The sequence below is a fragment of the Pleuronectes platessa genome, chromosome 7, assembly GCF_947347685.1.
Source record: "Pleuronectes platessa chromosome 7, fPlePla1.1, whole genome shotgun sequence".
Taxonomy (NCBI): Eukaryota; Metazoa; Chordata; class Actinopteri; order Pleuronectiformes; family Pleuronectidae; genus Pleuronectes; species Pleuronectes platessa.
In genome coordinates this window covers 3,957,580-3,984,146 of record NC_070632.1, presented here as the reverse complement: position 1 = coordinate 3,984,146, position 26,567 = coordinate 3,957,580, and the positions used below count along the sequence as shown (strand labels likewise).

The window sequence follows — 26,567 nt, the reverse complement described above, 5'->3', positions numbered from 1 at the left end:
TATAACAACCTTCATATAAAGCCAAACATGATCTATCATCTGAACAGTCTCTCCTAATAAAGGAGCTAATGATATATGACACTGACTCAACCACTCTTAACAGCTGTTATAAAGTGCCTTGACCAGCCTTTAAAACAATAACATAAAAAATTTGTCACAAAGGACTTCACATTCCAAATTACAGCTTCATGTGACTTTATTGGATGATAGACGAGTGTTTTGCAGCTGTAGAGCAGTGAAGTGAAGTGACCTTCACTGTCCACTTATGTACATGAGCCAAAAATGAACTCTGCTATGTCTGCAGAGTCAGTCAAGGTGTTAATAGTTTGACATATGAGTGTGAATATCACAAACATATCTGTTACACTTAATCAAAAGTACTAGAAATATAATTTTTATTATTTATTCACTGTGAAGATGTTTCAAATTTATTGTTGATATTAATACTATCTTACCTTTTTTTAATTTATTTCTTAAACCACATTTATTTCATATAACTTTTATTTAGAATTATTCTATTCAAAGTCATTTATTCATTATTGAAATAACTATTTAATGAAAAAACAAACAAAAGAGCCAAACTGTTGAATGTCGCCAGAATACTAAAGATTTTAACAAACTATTTTGAGTACGGTTGCAAACTCAAGATCTTCCTTTACTGATGGGAACCTGAGACGTAGAATGGCTGTACCAGCAACAAATGTTAATCTCATGTGACCATCAGCTGTCACCCTAACCATATTTGGCAAGTGTCCCTTTTTAACTTCTGCTTTGCAAGCATAACACATTCGATGCAAGCATTCCAGTCCAGGTCTGTGAGAGTGGAAGACGACCTATTGACCTCATGTTTTGTGAAATGAAAAGAGTACTGATATATCGCATGTTTATAAGGAAAATATTATTTTAAACTAATTAAATATTTTTGCATCTAAATATATTTAATCCACAATGACCAACGTTTTTTATTTATTTCAACTTCAACAAATTTGAAGTTGTGACTATAAGGTATATGTGTTTTTTGGGTCATTACTTGTTCAGTCTGAAAAACCATTCCGCTAAAATCCAACTATAATAAAGAAAATACATTATTTCGCCATTAAAGGGAATCAGATTTAATCAAAGTCACACACAAATAGCCTAGCACGGGTTGCAACATGTTTGAACAGCTGGTGATGCCAATGACTATTATGGACTTCTGAATCAAACCTTTTTTCACTTTAAAAAATCAAATATAAAAAGCTTGAGAGAAGTAGATGATCCTTTGCACAAAACATTGTGTATTAATACGCAGAAGACAACAGCAGCCGTTGTAAACCAGGATTTATAAGAGGAGTGATGAAAATAACACGATTACATCAAAATGTTCATTGGAGATTAACTGAAAGTTTCATTATTTGTAGTATAGCGTCAAGCATGACTGAAAAACAAGCCACTATGAAGCCCATGTGCATATTAAAACCAAAGCAAATCTGTATGAACATTGAATAGTGGTATCTAAGGGCATTTGAATGTTACAATGTTAATCGTGGCCAAGGCAGCAAAACTGATATGGGGGACATATAGATGCCTCATAAAAGATGAATTGGCCTCCCTGACATCTAACATTTTAGATATATTAATTAATACTACAGCTGTACCGGTTATCAACACCACATTTGGAAATCTCCCCCTTATAACTTTGGCATCATTCGCAATCTGAAACTAATATAAGGAGTGGAATCAAACCTAAGAGTGTTGTAGAGGACCCCTGAAGACTCCTGCTACTGGTAGGTGTATCATCAATCTGCTTTAGAGCATTTATTGTTTATTATAAAGATATGAGAACTTTCTTTGATACTAATTAAACAGCAATATCAACAAAACTAAGATAAACATTCATGAACTTTCATAGAAGACTAAATATATGTTTTATGATTTCCACAGGATTGTGAAATATAAAGGAAGTTTGACATAGAAAGGGGCAGGTATGAACTACTTTTTTTATATTTGTCCAGTTTGTGTGAAACATTGAATTTAACTGGATAGTTTTGTCAAAACTAGGATTAGTGTGACTCTAATCACAACAACTTCAAGTCATGTCACTTGTAGTGGACAAAAGTGAATAGAGAAATGTTATTAAGTGTCTGTGAAGACTCTCAGTCATAGTATCTTCAAAAGTCGAAAAGAAGTGTCCATAGGCAACTGGACATGCTTGAGTTGTTTGAAGAAATGTCATCTCTGATTCAAGAGGCTAATTCATTTCTAAACTTAATAAGAATGTTGGTGAAAGGTGAAGCTAGCCTTTCAAGAACCTCAAGCAAGTCAAGTTGCCTATGTTCACTTGCAGCTCCTGAAGTAAATTAAATAGTTTAACTCAGTTTTTTGGTCAGTTACGTGAACTTCAGGTAGCAGCTCTAACACAGAGGCTTCAAAGGCCGTATGTAATGATGAACGTATAATCTTCAATGAGTATGGATGCACATAGCCAGTGTTAAATCACATTAAGAGTCAGTCATCAGTTTAAGATTTATGTTTTTTGACTTTCTACACAGACATAACCCGCCACCATGAGTACGGACGCGGAGATGGCCATTTATGGCAAAGCAGCCGTATACCTGCGTAAGCCAGAGAGGGAGAGACTTGAGGCTCAAAGCGCACCTTTTGATGCCAAAGCCGCCTGCTATGTGGCCGATGTCAAAGAGCTGTACTTGAAGGGAACAATCGTGAAGAAAGATGGTGCCAAAGTCACCGTCAAAGTTCTGGACACTCAGGAGGTTTGTATCATAAAATAAGACTCAACTGAAAGTAAAGTGGGCTTTCAGTTGTAAATGTAACCAATGTCCTGTTGCAGGAGAAGGTATTTAAAGAAGACGATGTCCATCCAATGAACCCTCCCAAGTACGACAAAATTGAGGACATGGCCATGATGACCCATCTCAATGAAGCCTCTGTCCTGTATAACCTCAAAGAGCGTTATGCAGCATGGATGATCTACGTAAGACAATCTTTAAAGCACAATAAGTTATATTGAAATCAGAAACTAAACATGGAGTTAACTGTTTATCTCTATGTTCAATTTCAGACCTACTCTGGGTTGTTCTGTGCCACTGTTAACCCTTATAAATGGCTCCCAGTGTACGATGCTGAAGTTGTAACTGCCTACAGAGGCAAGAAGCGTATGGAGGCTCCACCCCACATCTTCTCCGTCTCTGACAACGCTTATCAGAACATGCTCACTGGTATGTCCTTATTGTGGAATTTGTATACAGTATACAGAATGATGTTTAACTGAAAGAAATATGTTTAATTCATTTGTTTTTTATGTTCACAGACAGGGAGAACCAGTCTGTCTTGATCACGTAAGTTCATATCTGTTGACTTTCTTAAGAATCAAATATGTTGAGCAACTTCTTATAAGTCTGTGTTCATACCCAGCGGAGAATCTGGTGCTGGAAAGACTGTGAACACGAAACGTGTCATCCAGTACTTCGCCACAATCGCAGTGGCAGGAGGAGACAAAAAGAGTCAGGGCGAGAAAAAGTATCAGGTATGTAGTGATGACACCATTGAGCCCAAGTAAAGTAGAGTAGATGTTCAGCAAGAAAGCTATTTTCTGATTTAATTTCGAAACTTGGATTACAGGGGTCACTGGAGGATCAGATTATTGCAGCCAATCCCCTGCTGGAGGCCTACGGTAATGCCAAAACTGTGAGGAATGACAACTCTTCTCGCTTTGTAAGTATGGGGTTATTTTGTACAAGACTAAATTATTGTTAGACATTGGTTATGTGGGGAGATGACAACAATTTCTATCTTCTAAACAGGGTAAATTCATCAGAATCCATTTCGGCACAACCGGCAAACTGGCCAGTGCTGACATTGAGACATGTAAGTAATAATCCTTGTAGCAATTGCAGACGACTGAAATTCAGGACTGACCAGGTTGTGACTGATGATCAACATTTGTAGATCTGCTGGAGAAGTCAAGAGTGACATACCAGCTTTCTCAAGAGAGAGGCTACCACATCTTCTACCAGATGATGACAAACCACAAGCCGGAGCTAGTTGGTAAACAGATTAAGCTATTGCATGATTTTAAACATATGCTGATTGTTTTTTGTGAAAAACTGTTTTTAATCTTCATTAAATTTTTAATCTTCAGAGGCGTCACTCATCACAACCAACCCCTACGACTACCCCTTGATAAGCATGGGTCAGATCACTGTGGCCAGCATTGATGACAAAGTTGAGCTGGAAGCCACTGATGTGAGTGATCAAGGTTTTAATATTTAACATATTGCATATATCTGATGTTTATGATATCCAAAATTATCTTATGAATGTACATTTCCAAAGTGGAGATGTTTTGTAAAAAATTCATCTCCTGAAAACAGAATGCTATTGATATCCTGGGCTTCACTGCTGAGGAGAAGATGGGCATCTACAAGTTTACTGGTGCTGTGATCCACCATGGTAACATGAAGTTCAAGCAGAAGCAGCGTGAGGAGCAGGCTGAACCCGATGGCACAGAAGGTGACTATTTGATATCATATCAAAGTGAACAGCAGAAGTTCTCAATCACACTGGTTTTGTTCTGTCATGAACACAGATATATTCACAATACTTCATAATAAATAATGAATCCATTTTCAGATGCTGACAAGGTTGCTTACCTGTTGGGTCTGAACTCCGCTGACATGCTGAAGGGTCTGTGCTATCCCAGAGTGAAGGTCGGAAATGAGTATGTCACCAAGGGACAGACTGTACCTCAGGTAAACATAAAGTATTCATTTCTAATATCATAGTGAATAATATATATATATATATATAAAGAAAAAAGTAATTATACAAAACATGATATAAATAAACAGCACTAATGGCACAGTGGAGCATTAACTGAGGCCAAAGGCCTTCGTGAACAGTGGGTGATTGAGTCGTTTTTTAAACTGTCCAGAGATGTAAAGAGATTGAGATGTACTGGCTGTGTTATGTTTTTATTGACTATTGATCGCAAAAATCAAGTTTTATACCTATACAGGGTATTCAGTAGCACAGCATTTTACAAAACAACTATACAGAAGCCTACAGGGAAAAAATATTTTTACATTCTTCTTCAGGTGAACAACTCAGTGACTGCCCTGGCCAAGTCCATCTATGAGAGGATGTTCTTGTGGATGGTCGTCCGTATCAACCAGATGTTGGACACTAAGCAGCAGAGGAATTACTATATTGGTGTCCTGGATATCGCTGGCTTTGAAATCTTTGATGTAATCTTAATACACTTCAACTCATTATTAAAATAAGAATAATACTTTCCTGTTGTCTATGAGCATCAGGCTGACTATTTGTCACCTCACAGTTCAACACCTTGGAGCAGCTCTGCATCAACTTCACCAATGAGAAACTGCAACAGTTCTTCAACCACACCATGTTCGTCCTTGAGCAAGAGGAGTACAAGAAGGAAGGTATTATCTGGGAGTTCATTGACTTCGGTATGGACTTGGCCGCCTGCATTGAGCTGATTGAAAGGGTAAACACCAATTTTATGATTCTATTGTATGAAATTCTCCGTAAAAAACACCAGTCACTTCATGATACACTTTATCTCTCTGTACTTTCATCTAGCCCATGGGCATCTTCTCCATCCTTGAAGAGGAGTGCATGTTCCCTAAGGCTGATGACACATCCTTCAAGAATAAGCTCTATGATCAGCATCTTGGCAAGAACAAAGCATTTGAGAAGCCAAAACCTGCAAAGGGCAAGCCTGAGGCCCACTTCTCCCTGGTGCACTATGCTGGTACAGTGGACTACAATATCTGTGGCTGGCTGGACAAGAACAAGGACCCACTGAATGACTCTGTTGTGCAGTTGTACCAGAAGTCATCAGTGAAACTGCTGGTTGGCCTGTATCCCCCTGTTGTTGAGGGTATGACACACAATTAGCTGTTCAATTAAAACATATTTTAATATTGTATTACTGTTTATTCAATGTAGCAATTTGACTCTGTATGTATTCAGTTTCTCACAAAAATAATTCTACTTGAAATGATGAACAGAGGCTGGAAAGAAGGGAGGCAAGAAGAAGGGAGGCTCTATGCAGACTGTGTCTTCACAGTTTAGGGTAAGCTTTGGCATTGTAAACCAAGAAATAACATCACACATTACGTTATACAAAAACTACCTAACTAACTCTTTTTCATCTACAGGAAAACTTGGGCAAGCTGATGACTAACTTGAGGAGCACCCATCCTCACTTTGTGCGTTGTCTGATTCCCAATGAGTCAAAGACTCCAGGTAAGATTTGAACTCTTTGGGGAATGGCATGTTTTTTTGTCTGTATGGTTTCAGTTCAGTGCTGGTTCAATGAGGAGTATAACTATTCACTAAAGTAATTATGAAATCTCTTATGAAATAGGACTGATGGAGAACTTCCTGGTCATTCACCAGCTGAGGTGTAACGGTGTGCTGGAGGGTATCAGAATCTGCAGAAAAGGTTTCCCCAGCAGAATCCAATATGGTGACTTCAAGCAGAGGTACCAATGAATATATTTATGACATTTAAAAATGTTGTCACAAACTCCAAAAAATACTTACAGAGACCAATATCTTCTTTATTAAAAGGTACAAGGTATTGAATGCCAGTGTCATTCCTGAGGGCCAGTTCATTGACAACAAGAAGGCTTCAGAAAAGCTGCTCGGATCGATTGATGTTGATCATGACCAGTACAGATTTGGACACACAAAGGTAAGCACCATGTTTCCTTGTTTATTGTTGGTATAATTACAAAGGAGGTTGATTTTCTTTCTTTATTTTGTTTGTTTGTCTGATAATCAGCATTGTACCTCAAGGTTTATCAAATGTTTGAAGTAATTTGGTCTAAAATTAGAACCATGTACCTGGAGCAATTACTCATCAATGGTATAGTTTCAAAGCCTTTATCTTATGTGTACATTTATAAAGCATCCTTGCCTTGCGAGTCTTTAACAATTTAGGATACCTGAAAGTTCATTTATATATTCTGTTTATTCAGGTGTTCTTCAAGGCTGGTCTGCTGGGTACCCTTGAGGAGATGAGAGATGAAAAGCTTGCAACTCTGGTCACAATGACTCAGGCTCTCTGCCGTGCTTATGTCATGAGAAAGGAGTTTGTGAAGATGACGGAGAGGAGGCAAGTTGAAAACAATAAAGTCTGGACACAAAGACATGTTGTGAAAAATAACCAAGAACATTTTTCATGACAATTTCTCCTTCACAGGGAAGCAATCTACTCCATCCAGTACAACGTGCGCTCATTCATGAATGTCAAACATTGGCCATGGATGAAGGTTTACTACAAGATCAAGCCTCTGCTGAAGAGTGCTGAAACTGAGAAGGAGCTGTCTGAGATGAAGGAAAACTATGAAAAGATGACAACTAACTTGGCTACTGCCCTGGCCAAGAAGAAGGAGCTAGAGGAGAAGATGGTGTCTCTTCTGCAAGAGAAGAACGATCTGCAGCTCCAAGTGGCATCTGTAAGTAAATCTCAGATTGTACCTACAATTGTTCATGTTTAGGTCAAATAATTATGGGCTCACACTTGATGTGTTCATACAATGACACAGGAAGGAGACAATCTGTCAGATGCTGAGGAAAGATGTGAGGGACTTATCAAGAGCAAGATTCAGATGGAGGCCAAACTCAAAGAAACATCTGAGAGACTTGAGGATGAAGAGGAAATGAATGCTGAGCTTACTGCTAAAAAGAGAAAGCTGGAAGATGAATGTTCTGAGCTCAAGAAGGATATTGACGATCTGGAGCTAACATTGGCCAAGGTGGAGAAAGAGAAACATGCCACTGAGAACAAGGTTTGTAAATATGAAAATGTTAAGCATATCAAGTTAATTCATGTTTACTATGTGTTTAATAACATTTTACTTGCAAACATAGGTTAAGAACCTGACAGAGGAGATGGCCTCTCAAGATGAGAGCATTGCTAAACTGAGCAAGGAGAAGAAAGCCCTTCAGGAGGCTCATCAACAGACTCTTGATGACCTGCAGGCTGAGGAAGACAAAGTCAACACTCTGACCAAGGCCAAGACAAAGCTTGAGCAGCAAGTCGATGATGTAAGTTTACAAAGTCACTTAGGTTGACAAAACAAGATTCTTTAGCATTATATTCACAATCTCAATGTCTCAATGTTCAGCTTGAGGGTTCTCTGGAACAAGAGAAGAAACTGCGTATGGACCTTGAGAGAGCCAAGAGGAAGCTCGAGGGTGATCTGAAACTGGCCCAGGAATCCATCATGGATCTTGAGAATGACAAGCAGCAGTCTGATGAGAAAACGAAAAAGTATCCAAAATTTGTTTCCCTCCCTATTACAAATTACCATCATGTTTTTGGTCATGTCCAATAGCATGAATGAACTCTTACTATGAACTTTGTCACTCTCACAGGAAAGACTTTGAAATCAGCCAACTCCTGAGCAAGATTGAGGATGAGCAGTCTTTGGGATCTCAGCTTCAGAAGAAGATCAAGGAGCTTCAGGTATCAACATATTGCTTTAAACAAAACACAAAATGCTTTCAGGTTTTTGTGTTTCACATTTAATGTTCACTAAACAATAAAACATTTACTTGAAACAGGCCCGTATTGAGGAACTGGAGGAGGAGATTGAGGCTGAGCGTGCTGCTCGTGCCAAGGTTGAGAAGCAGAGGGCTGACCTCTCCAGGGAACTTGAGGAGATCAGTGAGAGACTAGAGGAGGCTGGAGGTGCCACTGCTGCTCAGATTGAGATGAGCAAGAAGCGGGAAGCTGAGTTCCAGAAGCTCCGTCGTGACCTTGAGGAGTCCACTCTGCAGCATGAAGCCACTGCTTCCGCTCTTCGCAAGAAGCAGGCTGACAGCGTTGCTGAGCTGGGAGAGCAGATCGATAACCTCCAGCGTGTCAAGCAGAAGCTTGAAAAGGAAAAGAGTGAATACAAAATGGAGATTGATGACCTCTCCAGCAACATGGAGGCTGTTGCCAAAGCAAAGGTACAAAATAAATGAAATATTAGAGTATTAAAAAATATTTTTTATACATTTAAAAAAACAGTAAATTAAATAATAGTGTTACAAATTAAATCTCTGTCTTCTGTTCATTTTTTACTCAGGGAAATCTTGAAAAGATGTGCCGTACTCTTGAGGACCAATTTAGCGAACTGAAGACCAAGAATGATGAAACTGTTCGTCAAGCGAATGACTTGGGTGCACAGAAAGCCCGTCTCCTGACAGAAAATGGTATGCAAATGACAGCGATCTTCAGTTTGAGACAGATTAAACAGAAACTGAAAAGAAACTAATGTTTTTTATTTTCACAAAAGGTGAGTTCAGCCGTCAAATTGAAGAGAAAGAGGCTCTTGTCTCCCAGCTGACGAGAGGCAAACAGGCCTACACTCAACAGATTGAAGAGCTTAAGAGACAGATTGAAGAGGAGGTTAAGGTAAGAAAACTCTCAGTGTGTCTTTGCCTCGTTGAATAAGATTTAAAAGTTCTACACGTTCAATAATATTTCTTATCCTAGGCCAAGAACGCTCTTGCCCATGGACTGCAATCAGCCCGCCATGACTGTGACCTGCTGAGGGAACAGTTTGAGGAGGAGCAGGAGGCCAAGGCTGAGCTGCAGCGTGGAATGTCCAAGGCCAACAGTGAGGTGGCTCAGTGGAGAAGCAAGTATGAAACTGATGCTATTCAGCGCACTGAGGAGCTTGAGGAGTCCAAGTGAGTAACATTCAAACTTATAAATTACCAGATATTTTCTTCGCATATATATTTGTACATTTAGCTGTTCAACATCACTTTAGTGTCTTTATTTAATTTGATATATGAAAGAATATCTGTAAAAGTTTACAAGATATTTTATTGAGAGAAAATTTGCAAATGTTTCAAAGGAAAAAGCTGGCTCAGCGTCTGCAGGAGGCTGAGGAGCAGATTGAGGCTGTGAACTCCAAGTGTGCTTCTCTGGAGAAAACCAAACAGAGGCTGCTGAGTGAGGTGGAGGACCTCATGATTGATGTGGAGAGGGCTAATGGGCTGGCTGCTAACCTGGACAAGAAGCAGAGGAACTTCGACAAGGTGGCCAATTCATACAACTTTTTTTTACATGTCTTTGTATTGCTGAATATCTATCTGAACACAACAAATTGTGTTATTTAGGTGTTGGCAGACTGGAAGCAGAAGTATGAGGAGGGTCAGTCAGAGCTTGAGGGATCTCTGAAGGAGGCTCGTTCTCTCGGCACTGAGCTGTTCAAGATGAAGAACTCTTATGAGGAAGCTCTGGATCAGCTGGAGACCATGAAGCGTGAAAACAAGAACCTGCAACGTGAGTTCCCACCTGACATCGAGAATAGCGTATTAATATTTTTGTGTTTGAGTTCCTACCTGATTGTCTTTGATTATAATCAACACATTTTGTGTTAGTGTTTCTATTTTACATTTCAAGTCTTGACAATATATAATATGTTTCTTTCTGCAGAGGAGATCTCTGATCTGACTGAACAGATTGGTGAGACTGGCAAGAGCATCCATGAGCTGGAGAAGTCCAAGAAGCAGGTGGAGACAGAGAAATCTGAGATCCAGACAGCTCTTGAGGAGGCTGAGGTATGTTTGTTTTATCCAGGAAGATTTTCTGAGAAGAAAATATTACAGATCAAGGACAGTGCAGTATATTGGACAAAAATCTTACTCTATGATTTCATCAGGGAACTCTGGAACACGAAGAGTCTAAGATTCTCCGTGTTCAGCTGGAGCTCAACCAGATCAAGGGTGAGGTGGACAGGAAGCTGGCAGAAAAAGATGAGGAGATGGAGCAGATCAAGAGAAACAGCCAGAGGGTGATTGACTCTATGCAGAGCACTCTGGATTCTGAGGTCAGGAGCAGGAACGATGCCCTGAGAATCAAGAAGAAGATGGAGGGAGACCTGAATGAGATGGAGATTCAGCTCAGCCATGCTAATCGCCAGGCTTCTGAGTCCCAGAAGCAGCTGAGGAATGTGCAGGCACAGCTGAAGGTATTGTCAGACATACTGTTATTGTACAAACTACAGTATAGTGAGTGCACCTACAGTTCATTTTGAGTTTCATTCGTATAATTTCCTGCTATCTATTCACTAGGATTCTCAACTCCACCTGGATGATGCTGTTAGAGCCGCGGAGGACCTTAAGGAACAATCTGCTATGGTGGATCGCAGGAACGGTCTGATGGTGGCTGAAATTGAGGAACTTAGAGTGGCTCTGGAACAGACAGAGAGAGGTCGCAAAGTCGCTGAACAGGAGCTGGTGGATGCCAGTGAGCGTGTTGGACTGCTGCACTCTCAGGTGAACAACTATACAGTACTTCAATCTATAAAACCAATGAAACGTTAAACAACATAAAATGTTGATTACTTAAGTTACTTCATTTTTTCATCCTTTAGAACACAAGCCTTCTGAACACCAAGAAGAAGCTTGAGTCTGACCTGGTTCAGGTCCAGAGTGAAGTTGATGACACTGTTCAGGAAGCAAGGAATGCAGAGGATAAGGCTAAGAAAGCCATCACTGATGTACGCTTAAGTTTTGACTTATTATCAATACTTTCTACTTACCTTTTTTCGACGTTTCTAAATCAAATATTGTGTTTTCCAGGCTGCGATGATGGCTGAGGAGCTGAAGAAGGAGCAGGATACTAGCGCTCACCTGGAAAGGATGAAGAAGAACCTGGAGGTTGCTGTTAAGGACCTGCAGCACCGCCTGGATGAGGCTGAGAACCTGGCCATGAAGGGTGGCAAGAAGCAGCTCCAGAAACTGGAGTCTAGGGTACGACATTTATTAAAGATAGTTATGTGGATGATGAAAGGTATGAAAACATACAAAACATTTGTATTGTAAACATTTTTCTGAAGGTGCGTGAACTTGAGTCAGAGATTGAGGCTGAGCAGAGACGTGGAGTAGATGCTGTTAAGGGTGTCCGCAAGTATGAGAGGAGAGTGAAGGAGCTCACCTACCAGGTATAGTCACTTTATTACATTTAATTTGTACAAATCAATCTTATTTGCCCTGTTAACAATTTATATTTAAATCTATAATCTATGTATTTTCAACAATAGACTGAGGAGGACAAGAAAAACGTTTCCAGGCTGCAGGATCTGGTTGACAAGTTGCAGCTCAAGGTGAAGGCCTACAAGAGGCATAGTGAGGAAGCGGTAAGCAAAAGCTTTATTTAAAAATGATTAGAGATACATCATATTGCATATGCAGTATGTCTGCTGGTCATCTAAACATTTTACTATGCATTGTCTTCCAGGAGGAGCAGGCCAATGTCCACCTGTCCAAGTGCAGGAAGGTTCAGCATGAGCTAGAGGAGGCTGAGGAGCGTGCTGACATTGCAGAGTCCCAGGTCAACAAACTGAGAGCCAAGACCCGTGACTCTGGAAAGGTAAATATACAATTCTTTGTCGTAAAAACAAATTAAATAAAAAAATGGCAAGTTAAAGGTGTTTGAAAGGAACATGATCGAAGCTTTGGCAAGGTACACATTTATGGTTATACATTCATGGTAATGGTGAATTTTTGAGTAGACAGTAATTCATAAAATCCAGAACATACGAAAATTCTATATCTGCACGAAGCGCATTGTTTCTTTGCACATATGTAACATCAGTATTTCTTTTTCTCTTGTTACAGGGAAAGGAGACAGCTGAATAAAGGACTATTGAGTTGTTTTCAGTCATATAATATGATGTGAAATATACTACAATAAAATACCTTTTCTTCCTAAATTACTCTGTGTTATTAACAACTCATTGTGTGTTGTGAGAGCAAATGAGATATGGATGATTTGTGACACTGTTAGAAAACATCTTACACAAAGTTAGACAACCTTCTACACTTTATACACTATGAATTGCCTTCTGGGTACTGTCTTGAAGTCAACAATGACCAAAAATATTAATCCAATGTAGTCTGTTCTTAAACCTTTGACGTTTAGGGTATCAATAACAATTTAGCATTTATTTTATTGTGTCTATATATTACCGAATCTTACAAATGCAGCAACAAAGGTGTCAATTGGGATTTGAATAAACCTTAAAAGAAATCAACAGCTGTCAAAATATACTGTGAATTCACCATTACTGTCTTTATATGGTAGGAGCATTTAGCCATGACCGATCTAAAATAACAATTTCAAATAATTCATGATGCTTTTTCTGTGGGGTAGCATTATTACATACTATACTGTTTTCATCACTTTATTTCATGGGCACATACATTTAACAGTGAATTTGGCAGCCAGCAAAATACTTAACTGGGCAAAACTGAACTGCTCAAGGAAACTATATTACCAAACTTCTACTGTTTAAAGGGGACATATTATGAAAATTCCACTTTTATAGTGCTTCTACAGGTTAATTTGGGTATCTGGCATGTCTACCGTCCCAAAAACTCTGGAAAAAAACAACTCCCGCGATTTGTTGTGGTTCCTCATTGCAGAAACGATACGCTAGAGTGTGCGTAGAATGGGATTACAACCGAAATAAGCGTCTTAGTCACAACATGCCCATGTAGGGAGTCTCGCTACATGGCCTTGGACGGGCGAGTTAACGCTAGCCGGGGAGCCGGGCTCGCGATCTCCCTAGGGGCTCCCCCCGGCTAGGGGAGCCCGGCTCCCCGGCTAGCGTTAGCTCGCTGCTGCTACCCGTCAGACATTTACGTGGCCGCATAAACAAGGAACCCCCGGGACACCTCTAAACGTTGACTCAACAGTGTGGAAGGATGCTGCTGCTGCGCCAGCTCAAGCTCCCACTGCGGGGCTGCGCTGGGGAGCTGGGACTCTCGCAGCCAGGCTCACCGGGGGTGAGGGGGTCGGGTCACTCAAAACAGTTCAATCTGAGGAGGGCTGTTTTAGACAGGGTAAAAAGGTGCTGTTTTAAATGATCCTTGTGGTATTTTGACCAAAATATGTTACAGACATTTCAGTAAGACCCCAAGGAATCATATCAACTGTGGTAAAATGAGCATCATATGTCCCCCTTAAGTTTTCCAATCATACATTAAAAAGATTACTTTACATTCCTGCTCTATTTGGCATATCAGGAGAAGATATTTTGGACCTGTTACATTACATTACATGTCATTTAGCTGACGCTTTTGTCCAAAGCGACTTACATTTTTAGAACACTCAGCATTTTATGAGGGGCCATTTAGGGGTTCAGTATCTTGCCAAGGACACTTAGGCATGCAGATGGGGTAGAGAGTTCGGTTCGAACCAGCAACCTTCTTGTTGCAGAACACCCGCTCTATCCCCTAGGCCACGCTCTCCCATTGGAATAGAATCATTACAATTATACAAATACGCAAATGAAAATGTCCAATTAAAATGTCAGATTTATCATCAAAACATAATAACAATGATTAATAATGAATTACTTCTAATTTGACTCCCAATTAAATTGAATTCCAACCAAAGGAGTAACATTCTGGACTGGTGGAACATGAACTTGTAAACAGGCAGAAAATACACATGACGCCCTTAAAATGTATCTAAGGCCAACCAAACACTTCCACACAAGGTCACCTTCAAAATAATTGATTTAAATGCATGAAGGATTTAATTTTTTTTTTTAGATTAATGCAGATTAATACCTGCTGAGAAAGTAGTTTTAACACTTGAATAAGAAAACTTGAAACTCAGAAAACCATGTTTAACACAAAACTTTGCATTCTTCAGAATAAAAGTTTGCTGTAACTACGAGTTTATAAATCATCTAAAATATTAGCCTAATTTCAACCTGCCATTAAAGAATAAAAGTCTTCTTCTACTAATTAATGAGAGTAATCCTGCATCAAAGCCGAATCGGACCTGTGTCAATGCACTACCATATGCTAAACCCAGCACCAGTGGGCAACAGCTGTTGTCAACTACAATTCATTGCAGCAAATATAGCTTCCTAACCTTGAGTTAAAAAAAACAAAAGTCAAGGCTCTCAGGATTTCAAAGCAGTCCTGTCATTTGAGCTACTGAAATGTGTGTTGATCATAGCTTTTTATTTGATATACTATTATAGTTGTCGAACTAGAATTTTTTCCCCTTCAATGTTTGACCAGGATCCACGTTGTAGTTATGCTTTGAAATATACCAATTACACATTAGGATCAAATTATGATGTTGACAATTATTAACACTTGGCTTCCTTCCAACCAAAAGGGTAACACTCAGGACTGGTTGAACTCAAACTCGTAAAAAGGCAGAAAATAGACATGAAGCCCATAAAGATGCTTTAGGTTGTCGCGCTTGTAAACCTGATTGAAATGAGAGACTGTGAATAAAGCTGTATTGATTGAACTTAAAGAATATCTGCTCCTTCATTTGTGCGTAAGAGGGTAAATGGGGTAAACAGATCTTGCAGGCTGTGACATTCATTGTTGACTCAGTGGTAAAACATCCAAGGCAGCCTCTGGGACATCAGATGGAACAGAATATTTTCTATAAATAAACATGTTATACAACTATAACTCATATAATTAAAGATACCACTGCATATTGTGCACCTTTGCCCCTATGTATTTCTTATGTGTTGAGCAAAAAATAAAAATCTTTGGATGAACAAGAAAATATTTCCAAATTGTTAAATTTAAATAAAATGTAAAAATAAACAAATAAAGAAATTGGGGACATGGTCTGGTATGTATGCACAATACCTGTTTTAGGACTGTTTCAATAAATCTCCACTGAAACTCCTCCACACCCTATTTGGCATCAGTCCCATTATAGCTTCAGCTGGGGGGCCAGTCAGTTCCAATATAAAGGGTCCAACAAGACACAGCAGCGTTGTAGCAGACCCCAGAAGACTCCTGCTTGAGGTAGACTCATCTTCTGTCTGTAAGACAGCTTTTCAATATTTATGGCCAATGTCTTTAAAATACTAATTAATCAGCAGTGGTTGTTTAACAAATGTAGGTTTAACACTATCATCATTAACTGAAAATGTGTTCTATGATTTCAACAGGATTGTGGAATATAACCGATCTTGAAGAGAGAGGGTCAGGTAAAGGCAACTGTTTTTTTTAATGAACTTTGAACTTATTTCATGCTAAAGATTTCTTAAAGTTTTCCAGTTTTTGCTTCAGAGAGTTGTAAAGGTTATAGTTATTCAGATCAATATTAACTAAACACAGGTCAAGTCACTTGTGGTGATGGACAGACATTGATTAAATATAGATAGGTTAATTAAGAGGTTCAATGCAGTTTTTTATTCAGTTCAGTTATATCAGCTGAAGATAAGAGGTTTGACACAGATAAATAACATTACTCTTATTTGCTATTCTCTCAGGAAGTAAACTGTCACCATGAGTACGGACGCGGAGATGGCCATTTATGGCAAAGCAGCCATATACCTGCGTAAGCCAGAGAGGGAGAGACTTGAGGCTCAAAGCGCACCTTTTGATGCCAAGACTGCCTGCTATGTGGCCGATGTCAAAGAGCTGTACTTGAAGGGAACAATCGTGAAGAAAGATGGTGGCAAAGTCACCGTCAAAGTCCTGGACACTCAGGAGGTTTGTATCATAAAATAAGACTCAACTGAAAGTAAAGTGTGTTCTCAGTTGTAAATGTAACCAATGTCCTGTTGCAGGAGAAGGTATGTAAAGAAGGTGACGTCTATCCAATGAACCCTCCCAAGTACGACAAAATTGAGGACATGGCCATGATGACCCATCTCAATGAAGCCTCTGTCCTGTATAACCTCAAAGAGCGTTATGCAGCATGGATGATCTACGTAAGACTATCTTTAAAGCGCAATAAGTTATATTGAAATCAAAAACTAAACATGGAGTTAACTGTTTATCTCTATGTTCAATTTCAGACCTACTCTGGGTTGTTCTGTGCCACTGTTAACCCTTACAAATGGCTCCCAGTGTACGATGCTGAAGTAGTAAATGCCTACAGAGGCAAGAAGCGTATGGAGGCTCCACCCCACATCTTCTCTGTCTCTGACAACGCTTATCAGTACATGCTCACTGGTATGTCCTTATTGTAGAATTTGTATACAGTAAACAGAATGATGTTTAAATGAAAGAAATGTGTTTAATTAATTTGGTTTCTATGTTCACAGATAGGGAGAACCAGTCTGTCTTGATCACGTAAGTTCATATCTGTTGACTTTTATTTAGAATTGAATATGTTGAGCAAATTCTTACAAGTCTGTGTTCATACCCAGCGGAGAATCTGGTGCTGGAAAGACTGTGAACACGAAACGTGTCATCCAGTACTTCGCCACAATCGCAGTGGCAGGAGGAGAAAAGAAAAAGGATACAAGCAAGATTCAGGTATGTTGTGATGACCCCATAGAGTCCAAGTAAAGTAGAGTATAGGTTGTGAAAGAAGGTTATTTTCTGATTTAATTTCTAAACTTTGATTATAGGGGTCACTGGAGGATCAGATTATTGCAGCCAATCCCCTGCTGGAGGCCTACGGTAATGCCAAAACTGTGAGGAATGACAACTCTTCTCGCTTTGTAAGTATGGGGTTATTTTGTACAAGACAAAATTCTTGTAAGACATTGGTTATGTGGGGAGATGACAACAATTTCTATCTTCTAAACAGGGTAAATTCATCAGAATCCACTTCGGCACAACCGGCAAACTGGCCAGTGCTGACATTGAGACATGTAAGTAATAATCCTCATAGCAATTGAAGATTACTGAAATTCAGGACTGACCAGGTTGTGACTGATGATCAACATTTGTAGATCTGCTGGAGAAGTCAAGAGTGACATACCAGCTTTCTCAAGAGAGAGGCTACCACATCTTCTACCAGATGATGACAAACCACATACCGGGGATAGTTGGTAAACAGATTAAGCTATTGCATAATTTTAAACATATGCTGATTGTTTTTAGGGAAAAACTGTTTTTAATCTTCATTACGTTTTTAATCTTCAGAGGCAGCACTCATCACAACCAACCCCTACGACTTCCCCTTGATCAGCATGGGTCAGATCACTGTGGCCAGCATTGATGACAAAGTTGAGCTTGAAGCCACTGATGTGAGTGATCAAGGTTTTAATATTTAACATATTGCATATATCTGATGTTTATGATATCCAAATCGATCTTATGAATGTACATTTCCAAGGTGGAGAATTGTTGTACAATATTTATCTTCTGAACACAGAATGCTATTGATATCCTGGGCTTCACTGGTGAGGAGAAGATGGCCATCTACAAGTTTACTGGTGCTGTGATCCACCATGGTAACATGAAGTTCAAGCAAAAGCAGCGTGAGGAGCAGGCTGAACCCGATGGCACAGAAGGTGACTATCTGAAATCATATCAAAGTGAACAGCAGAAGTTCTCAATCACACTGGCATTGTTCTGTCATGGACACACATATATTCACAATACTACATAATAAATAATGAAACCATTTTCAGATGCTGACAAGGTTGCTTACCTGTTGGGTCTGAACTCCGCTGACATGCTGAAGGGTCTGTGCTATCCCAGAGTGAAGGTCGGAAATGAGTATGTCACCAAGGGACAGACTGTACCTCAGGTAAACATAAAGTATTCATTTCTAATATCATAGTGATTTTTTTTTAATAATGACACACACACATATACATATATATATATATATAAAGAAAAAGTTATTTGCACAAAACATGATATAAATAAACAGCACTAATGGCACAGTGGAGCATTAACTGAGACCAAAGGCCTTCGTGAACAGTGGGTGTTTGAGTCGTTTTTTAAACTGTCCAGAGATGTAAAGAGATTGAGATGTACTGGCTGTGTTATGTTTTTATTGACTATTAATCGCAAAAAATCAAGTTTATACCTATATAGGGTATTCAGTAGCACAGCATTTTACAAAACAACTATACAGAAGCCTACAGGGGAAAAATATTTTTACATTCTTCTTCAGGTGAACAACTCAGTGACTGCCCTGGCCAAGTCCATCTATGAGAGGATGTTCTTGTGGATGGTCGTCCGTATCAACCAGATGTTGGACACTAAGCAGTCAAGGAACTCCTATATTGGTGTCCTGGATATCGCTGGCTTTGAAATCTTTGATGTAAGCCTCATATTCTGCAACTAATTATTAAAATAACACAAAGCCTTTCCTGTTGTCTATGAGCATCAGGCTGACTATTTGTCACCTCACAGTTCAACACCTTGGAGCAGCTCTGCATCAACTTCACCAATGAGAAACTGCAACAGTTCTTCAACCACACCATGTTCGTCCTGGAGCAAGAGGAGTACAAGAAGGAGGGTATTATCTGGGAGTTCATTGACTTCGGTATGGACTTGGCCGCCTGCATTGAGCTGATTGAAAAGGTAAACACCAATTTTATGATTCTATTTTATGTAATTCTCCTAAAAAACACCAGTCACTTCATGATATACTTTATCTCTCTGTACTTTCATCTAGCCCATGGGCATCTTCTCCATCCTTGAAGAGGAGTGCATGTTCCCTAAGGCTGATGACACATCCTTCAAGAATAAGCTCTATGATCAGCATCTTGGCAAGAACAAAGCATTTGAGAAGCCAAAACCTGCAAAGGGCAAGGCTGAGGCCCACTTCTCCCTGGTGCACTATGCTGGTACGGTGGACTACAATATCTGTGGCTGGCTGGACAAGAACAAGGACCCACTGAATGACTCTGTTGTGCAGTTGTACCAGAAGTCATCAGTGAAACTGCTGGTTGGCCTGTATCCCCCTGTTGTTGAGGGTATGACACACAATTAGCTGTTCAATTAAAACATATTTTAATATTGTATTACTGTTTATTCAATGTAGCAATTTGACTCTGTATGTATTCAGTTTCTCACAAAAATAATTCTACTTGAAATGATCAACAGAGGCTGGAAAGAAGGGAGGCAAGAAGAAGGGAGGCTCTATGCAGACTGTGTCTTCACAGTTTAGGGTAAGCTTTGGCATTGTAAACCAAGAAATAACATCACACATTACGTTATACAAAAACTACCTAACTAACTCTTTTGCATCTACAGGAAAACTTGGGCAAGCTGATGACTAACTTGAGGAGCACCCATCCTCACTTTGTGCGTTGTCTGATTCCCAATGAGTCAAAGACTCCAGGTAAGATTTGAACTCTTTGGGGAATGGCATGTTTTTTTGTCTGTATGGTTTCAGTTCAGTGCTGGTTCAATGAGGAGTATAACTATTCACAAGAGTAATAATGAAATCTCTTATGAAATAGGACTGATGGAGAACTTCCTGGTCATCCACCAGCTGAGGTGTAACGGTGTGCTGGAGGGTATCAGAATCTGCAGGAAAGGTTTCCCCAGCAGAATCCAATATGGTGACTTCAAGCAGAGGTACCATTGAATATATTTCTGATGTTTAAAAATGTTGTCACAAACTCCAAAAAATACTTACAGAGACCAACAACAACAACCTTTGTATTAAAGGTACAAGGTATTGAATGCCAGTGTCATTCCTGAGGGCCAGTTCATTGACAACAAGAAGGCTTCAGAAAAGCTGCTCGGATCGATTGATGTTGATCATGACCAGTACAGATTTGGACACACAAAGGTAAGCACCATGTTTCCTTTTATTAATGTTGGTATAAATACAAAGAAAGTTGATTTTTCTTAGTCATTTTGTTTGTTTGTCTGATTATCAGCATTGTATCTCAAGGTTTATTAAATGTTTGAAGTAATTTGGTCTAAAATTAGAACCATGTACCTGGAGCAATTACTCATCAATGGTATAGTTTCAAAGCCTTTATCTTATGTGTACATTTATAAAGCATCCTTGCCTTGCGAGTCTTTAACAATTTAGGATACCTGAAAGTTCATTTATATATTCTATTTATTCAGGTGTTCTTCAAGGCTGGTCTGCTGGGTACCCTTGAGGAGATGAGAGATGAAAAGCTTGCAACTCTGGTCACAATGACTCAGGCTCTCTGCCGTGCTTACCTCATGAGAAAAGAGTTTATGAAGATGATGGAGAGGAGGCATGTTGAAAACAATAAATTCTGGATACAAAGACATGGGGTGAAAAATCTGCAAAAATTCTCATGACAACAATTTATCCTTCACAGGGAAGCCGTGTACACCGTCCAGTACAACGTGCGCTCATTCATGAATGTCAAACATTGGCCATGGATGAAGGTTTACTACAAGATCAAGCCTCTGCTGAAGACTGCTGAAACTGAGAAGGAGCTGTCTCAGATGAAGGAAAACTATGAAAAGATGACAACTGACTTGGCTACTGCCCTGGCCAAGAAGAAGGAGCTAGAGGAGAAGATGGTGTCTCTTCTGCAAGAGAAGAATGATCTGCAGCTCCAAGTGGCATCTGTAAGTAAATCTCAGATTGTACCTGCAATTGTTCCTGTTTTGTAGGTCAAATAATGATGGGCTCACACTTGATGTGTTCAAACCATAACACAGGAAGGAGACAATCTGTCAGATGCTGAGGAAAGATGTGAGGGACTTATCAAGAGCAAGATTCAGCTGGAGGCCAAACTCAAAGAAACAACTGAGAGACTTGAGGATGAAGAGGAAATGAATGCTGAGCTTACTGCTAAAAAGAGAAAGCTGGAAGATGAATGTTCTGAGCTCAAGAAGGATATTGACGATCTGGAGCTTACATTGGCCAAGGTGGAGAAAGAGAAACATGCCACTGAAAACAAGGTTTGTAAATATGAAAAGGTTAAGCATATCAAGTTAATTCATGTTTACTATGTGTTTAATAACATTTTACTTGCAAATATAGGTTAAGAACCTGACAGAGGAGATGGCCTCTCAAGATGAGAGCATTGCTAAGCTGAGCAAGGAGAAGAAAGCCCTTCAGGAGGCTCATCAACAGACTCTTGATGACCTGCAGGCTGAGGAAGACAAAGTCAACACTCTGACCAAGGCCAAGACAAAGCTTGAGCAGCAAGTCGATGATGTAAGTTTACAAAGTCACTTAGGTTGACAAAACAAGATTCTTTAGCATTATATTCACAATCTCAATGTCTCAATGTTCAGCTGGAGGGTTCTCTGGAACAAGAGAAGAAACTGCGTATGGACCTTGAGAGAGCCAAGAGGAAGCTCGAGGGTGATCTGAAACTGGCCCAGGAATCCATCATGGATCTTGAGAATGACAAGCAGCAGTCTGATGAGAAAACGAAAAAGTATCCAAAATTTGTTTCCCTCCCTATTACAAATTACCATCATGTTTTTCGTCAAGTCCAATAGCATGAATGAACTCTTACTATGAACTTTGTCGCTCTCACAGGAAAGACTTTGAAATCAGCCAACTCCTGAGCAAGATTGAGGATGAGCAGTCTATGGGATCTCAGCTTCAGAAGAAGATCAAGGAGCTTCAGGTAATTAACATATTGCTTTAAACAAAACACAAAATGCTTTCAGGTTTTTGTGTTTCACATTTAATGTTCACTAAACAATAAAACATTTACTTGAAACAGGCCCGTATTGAGGAACTGGAGGAGGAGATTGAGGCTGAGCGTGCTGCTCGTGCCAAGGTTGAGAAGCAGAGGGCTGACCTCTCCAGGGAACTTGAGGAGATCAGTGAGAGACTAGAGGAGGCTGGAGGTGCCACTGCTGCTCAGATTGAGATGAACAAGAAGCGGGAAGCTGAGTTCCAGAAGCTCCGTCGTGACCTTGAGGAGTCCACTCTGCAGCATGAAGCCACTGCTTCCGCTCTTCGCAAGAAGCAGGCTGACAGCGTTGCTGAGCTGGGAGAGCAGATCGATAACCTCCAGCGTGTCAAGCAGAAGCTTGAAAAGGAAAAGAGTGAATACAAAATGGAGATTGATGACCTTTCCAGCAACATGGAGGCTGTTGCCAAAGCGAAGGTACAAATAAATTAAATTTTAGAGTATTACATTTTTTTTATACATTAAAAAAACAATAAATTAAATAATAGTGTTAAAAATGTAATCTTTGTTTTCTGTTCATTTTTTACACAGGGAAATCTGGAAAAATTGTGCCGTACTCTTGAGGACCAATTTAGTGAACTGAAGACCAAGAATGATGAAACTGTTCGTCAAGCGAATGACTTGGGTGCACAGAAAGCCCGTCTCCTGACAGAAAATGGTATGCAAATGACAGCGATCTTCAGTTTGAGACAGATCAAACAGAAACTGAAAAGAAACTAATGTTTTTTATTTTCACACAAGGTGAGTTCGGCCGTCAAATTGAAGAGAAAGAGGCTCTTGTCTCCCAGCTGACGAGAGGCAAACAGGCCTACACTCAACAGATTGAAGAGCTGAAGAGACAGATTGAAGAGGAGGTTAAGGTAAGAAAACTCTCAGTGTGTCCTTGCCTCGTTGTATAAGATTTAAAAGTTCTACACATTCAATAATATTTCTTATCCTAGGCCAAGAACGCTCTTGCCCATGGACTGCAATCAGCCCGCCATGACTGTGACCTGCTGAGGGAACAGTTTGAGGAGGAGCAGGAGGCCAAGGCTGAGCTGCAGCGTGGAATGTCCAAGGCCAACAGTGAAGTGGCTCAGTGGAGAAGCAAGTATGAAACTGATGCTATTCAGCGCACTGAGGAGCTTGAGGAGTCCAAGTGAGTAACATTCAAACAATTAAATTAACCGACATTTTCTTTGCATATATTTTGTACATTTAGCTGTGAAACCTTACTTTACTGTCTTTATTTAATTTGATATATGTAAGAATATCTGTAAAAGTTTACAAGATATTTTTATTGAGAGAAAATTTGCAAATGTTTCAAAGGAAAAAGCTGGCTCAGCGTCTGCAGGAGGCTGAGGAGCAGATTGAGGCTGTGAACTCCAAGTGTGCTTCTCTGGAGAAAACCAAACAGAGGCTTCAGAGTGAGGTGGAGGACCTCATGGTTGATGTGGAGAGGGCTAATGGGCTGGCTGCTAACCTGGACAAGAAGCAGAGGAACTTCGACAAGGTGGCCAATTCATACAACTTTTTTTTACATGTCTTTGTATTGCTGAATATCTATCTGAACACAACAAATTGTGTTATTCAGGTGTTGGCAGACTGGAAGCAGAAGTATGAGGAGGGTCAGTCAGAGCTTGAGGGATCTCTGAAGGAGGCTCGTTCTCTCGGCACTGAGCTGTTCAAGATGAAGAACTCTTATGAGGAAGCTCTGGATCAGCTGGAGACCATGAAGCGTGAAAACAAGAACCTGCAACGTGAGTTCCCACCTGACATCGAGAATAGCGTATTAATATTTTTGTGTTTGAGTTCTTAACTGATTGTCTTTGATTATAATCAACACATTTTGTGTTAGTGTTTCTATTTTACCTTTAAAGGCTTGACGATATATAATATGTTTCTTTCTGCAGAGGAGATCTCTGATCTGACTGAACAGATTGGTGAGACTGGCAAGAGCATCCATGAGCTGGAGAAGTCCAAGAAGCAGGTGGAGACAGAGAAATCTGAGATCCAGACAGCTCTTGAGGAGGCTGAGGTACGTTTGTTTTATCCAGGGAGATTTTCTGAGGAGAAATAATTACAAATCTGGGACAATGCGGTATATTGGGCTAAAACCCTGACGGTAAGGACAAAAATCTAACTCTATGATGTCATCAGGGAACTCTGGAACATGAAGAGTCTAAGATCCTGCGTGTCCAGCTGGAGCTCAACCAGATCAAGGGTGAGGTGGACAGGAAGCTGGCAGAAAAAGATGAGGAGATGGAGCAGATCAAGAGAAACAGCCAGAGGGTGATTGACTCTATGCAGAGCACTCTGGATTCTGAGGTCAGGAGCAGGAACGATGCCCTGAGAATCAAGAAGAAGATGGAGGGAGACCTGAATGAGATGGAGATTCAGCTCAGCCATGCCAATCGCCAGTCGGCTGAGTCCCAGAAGCAGCTGAGGAATGTGCAGGCACAGCTGAAGGTATTGTCAAACATACTGCTGTTGTACAAACTACAGTATAGTGAGTGCACCTATAGTACATTTTGAGATTAATTCGTGTATTTTCCTGCTATCATTTCACTAGGATGCTCAACTCCACCTTGATGATGCTGTTAGAGCCGCGGACGACCTTAAGGAACAAGCTGCTATGGTGGATCGCAGGAACGGTCTGATGGTGGCTGAAATTGAGGAACTTAGAGTGGCTCTGGAACAGACAGAGAGAGGTCGCAAAGTCGCTGAACAGGAGCTGGTAGATGCCAGTGAGCGTGTTGGACTGCTGCACTCTCAGGTGAACAACTATACAGTACTTCAATCTATAAAACCAATGAAACGTTAAACAACATGAAATGTTGATTACTTACGTTACTTAATTTTTTCATCCTTTAGAACACAAGCCTTCTGAACACCAAGAAGAAGCTTGAGTCTGATCTGGTTCAGGTCCAGGGTGAAGTTGATGACACTGTTCAGGAAGCAAGGAATGCAGAGGATAAGGCTAAGAAAGCCATCACTGATGTAAGTCTAAGTTTTTACTTATTATCAATACTTTCTTCTAATAGTTTTTTGACATTTCTAAATCAAATATTGTGTTTTCCAGGCTGCGATGATGGCTGAGGAGCTGAAGAAGGAGCAGGATACTAGCTCTCACCTGGAGAGGATGAAGAAGAACCTGGAGGTTGCTGTTAAGGACCTGCAGCACCGCCTGGATGAGGCTGAGAACCTGGCCATGAAGGGTGGCAAGAAGCAGCTCCAGAAACTGGAGTCTAGGGTAAGAGAATCATCTTAGGATTGTATACATATAAACAAAGTTCAAAAAAAACATCAAAAGACTTGTAACATAAACTATGAATATATTTGCCTTTTTTTCAAAAGGTGCGCGAGCTTGAGTCAGAGATTGAAGCTGAACAGAGACGTGGAGCAGATGCTATTAAGGGTGTCCGCAAGTACGAGAGGAGAGTGAAGGAGCTCACCTACCAGGTAGAGTCACTTTGACATTTAATGTGTATAGTACAAAACAAGCAAATGTAATAATATACTTCCCTTTAAAACATGCAAATCTATATATTTTCAACTACAGACTGAGGAGGACAAGAAAAACGTTTCCAGGCTGCAGGATCTGGTTGACAAGTTGCAGCTCAAGGTGAAGGCCTACAAGAGGCAGTCTGAGGAAGCGGTAAGGGCAAAACATACATTTTTAAACAATTACAACTCAATACGACATCATATCTCATGTGCAGTATATCTGCTGGTCATTTAACCATTTGCCCTGTTTTGTCTTCCAGGAGGAGCAGGCCAATGTCCATCTGTCCAAGTGCAGGAAGGTCCAGCATGAGCTGGAGGAGGCTGAGGAACGTGCTGACATTGCAGAGTCCCAGGTCAACAAACTGAGAGCCAAGACCCGTGACTCCGGAAAGGTAAATCTACAATTCTGTGTGGTAAACAAATAAAAAATGAAAATTATTGCAGGTTCAAATCACTGCAGGTTAAGGTTGTTTGAAAGGAACCTGATCAATACTTTTTGTTTCTTGGTCGTTTTTAGGGGAAAGAGGCAGCTGAATAAAGCTCATAAGCTGATCGCCTGTTTCAAATCATATAATATGAGGTGAAATATGCTGTTAAAATAAACTGTATTTTTTGCTCTGAAATTGATGTCTCTAATTTTATTTTCATCTGCCTGTTTCTTCTGAGAAACTTTTTGTCCGTCCCCTCTTTAGAAGTCTC

At 40.1% G+C, this 26,567-nt stretch overlaps 2 protein-coding genes across 2 annotated transcripts; both read left to right on the top strand.

Annotated features, from left to right (window-relative positions):
- Nucleotides 1-1,933: 1,933 nt before the first annotated feature.
- LOC128443905 (myosin heavy chain, fast skeletal muscle-like) lies at nt 1,934-12,678 on the top strand. Its single transcript, XM_053426115.1, has 40 exons — nt 1,934-1,964; nt 2,532-2,753; nt 2,831-2,974; nt 3,062-3,218; nt 3,311-3,338; nt 3,415-3,526; nt 3,622-3,714; nt 3,804-3,867; nt 3,949-4,047; nt 4,142-4,245; nt 4,374-4,512; nt 4,633-4,751; nt 5,097-5,246; nt 5,339-5,509; nt 5,605-5,905; nt 6,036-6,100; nt 6,186-6,273; nt 6,395-6,512; nt 6,601-6,724; nt 7,011-7,147; nt 7,235-7,490; nt 7,581-7,823; nt 7,906-8,082; nt 8,163-8,308; nt 8,413-8,503; nt 8,602-8,991; nt 9,111-9,237; nt 9,321-9,439; nt 9,521-9,717; nt 9,888-10,071; nt 10,153-10,318; nt 10,472-10,596; nt 10,698-11,006; nt 11,110-11,313; nt 11,412-11,537; nt 11,620-11,790; nt 11,877-11,981; nt 12,081-12,176; nt 12,278-12,409; nt 12,658-12,678. Exons 2-40 carry the CDS (start codon nt 2,547-2,549, stop codon nt 12,676-12,678), a joined length of 5,805 nt encoding a protein of 1,934 aa, XP_053282090.1. The 5' UTR covers nt 1,934-1,964; nt 2,532-2,546.
- A 3,112-nt stretch (nt 12,679-15,790) lies between these two features.
- On the top strand, nt 15,791-26,406 carry LOC128443908 (myosin heavy chain, fast skeletal muscle). Its single transcript, XM_053426119.1, has 41 exons — nt 15,791-15,834; nt 15,981-16,019; nt 16,305-16,527; nt 16,605-16,748; nt 16,836-16,992; nt 17,085-17,112; nt 17,190-17,298; nt 17,394-17,486; nt 17,576-17,639; nt 17,721-17,819; nt 17,914-18,017; nt 18,146-18,284; nt 18,405-18,523; nt 18,896-19,045; nt 19,138-19,308; nt 19,403-19,703; nt 19,834-19,898; nt 19,984-20,071; nt 20,193-20,310; nt 20,404-20,527; nt 20,815-20,951; nt 21,039-21,294; nt 21,388-21,630; nt 21,713-21,889; nt 21,970-22,115; nt 22,220-22,310; nt 22,410-22,799; nt 22,914-23,040; nt 23,124-23,242; nt 23,324-23,520; nt 23,691-23,874; nt 23,956-24,121; nt 24,275-24,399; nt 24,522-24,830; nt 24,934-25,137; nt 25,236-25,361; nt 25,444-25,614; nt 25,719-25,823; nt 25,924-26,019; nt 26,129-26,260; nt 26,386-26,406. The coding sequence occupies exons 3-41, from the start codon at nt 16,321-16,323 to the stop codon at nt 26,404-26,406; spliced, it is 5,802 nt and encodes a 1,933-aa protein (XP_053282094.1). The 5' UTR covers nt 15,791-15,834; nt 15,981-16,019; nt 16,305-16,320.
- The last annotated feature ends 161 nt before the right edge of the window (nt 26,407-26,567 follow it).

Coding starts and splice junctions, on each gene's coding strand:
- LOC128443908 (XM_053426119.1), top strand. CDS start 16,321: ATGAGTACGGACGCGGAGATGGCCATTTATGGCAAAGCAGCCATATAC. Junction 17,299..17,393: donor AGGATACAAGCAAGATTCAG/GTATGTTGTGAT, acceptor CTTTGATTATAG/GGGTCACTGGAGGATCAGAT. Junction 22,800..22,913: donor AGGCTGTTGCCAAAGCGAAG/GTACAAATAAAT, acceptor TTTTTTACACAG/GGAAATCTGGAAAAATTGTG.
- LOC128443905 (XM_053426115.1), top strand. CDS start 2,547: ATGAGTACGGACGCGGAGATGGCCATTTATGGCAAAGCAGCCGTATAC. Junction 5,247..5,338: donor CTGGCTTTGAAATCTTTGAT/GTAATCTTAATA, acceptor GTCACCTCACAG/TTCAACACCTTGGAGCAGCT. Junction 9,440..9,520: donor AGATTGAAGAGGAGGTTAAG/GTAAGAAAACTC, acceptor TTCTTATCCTAG/GCCAAGAACGCTCTTGCCCA.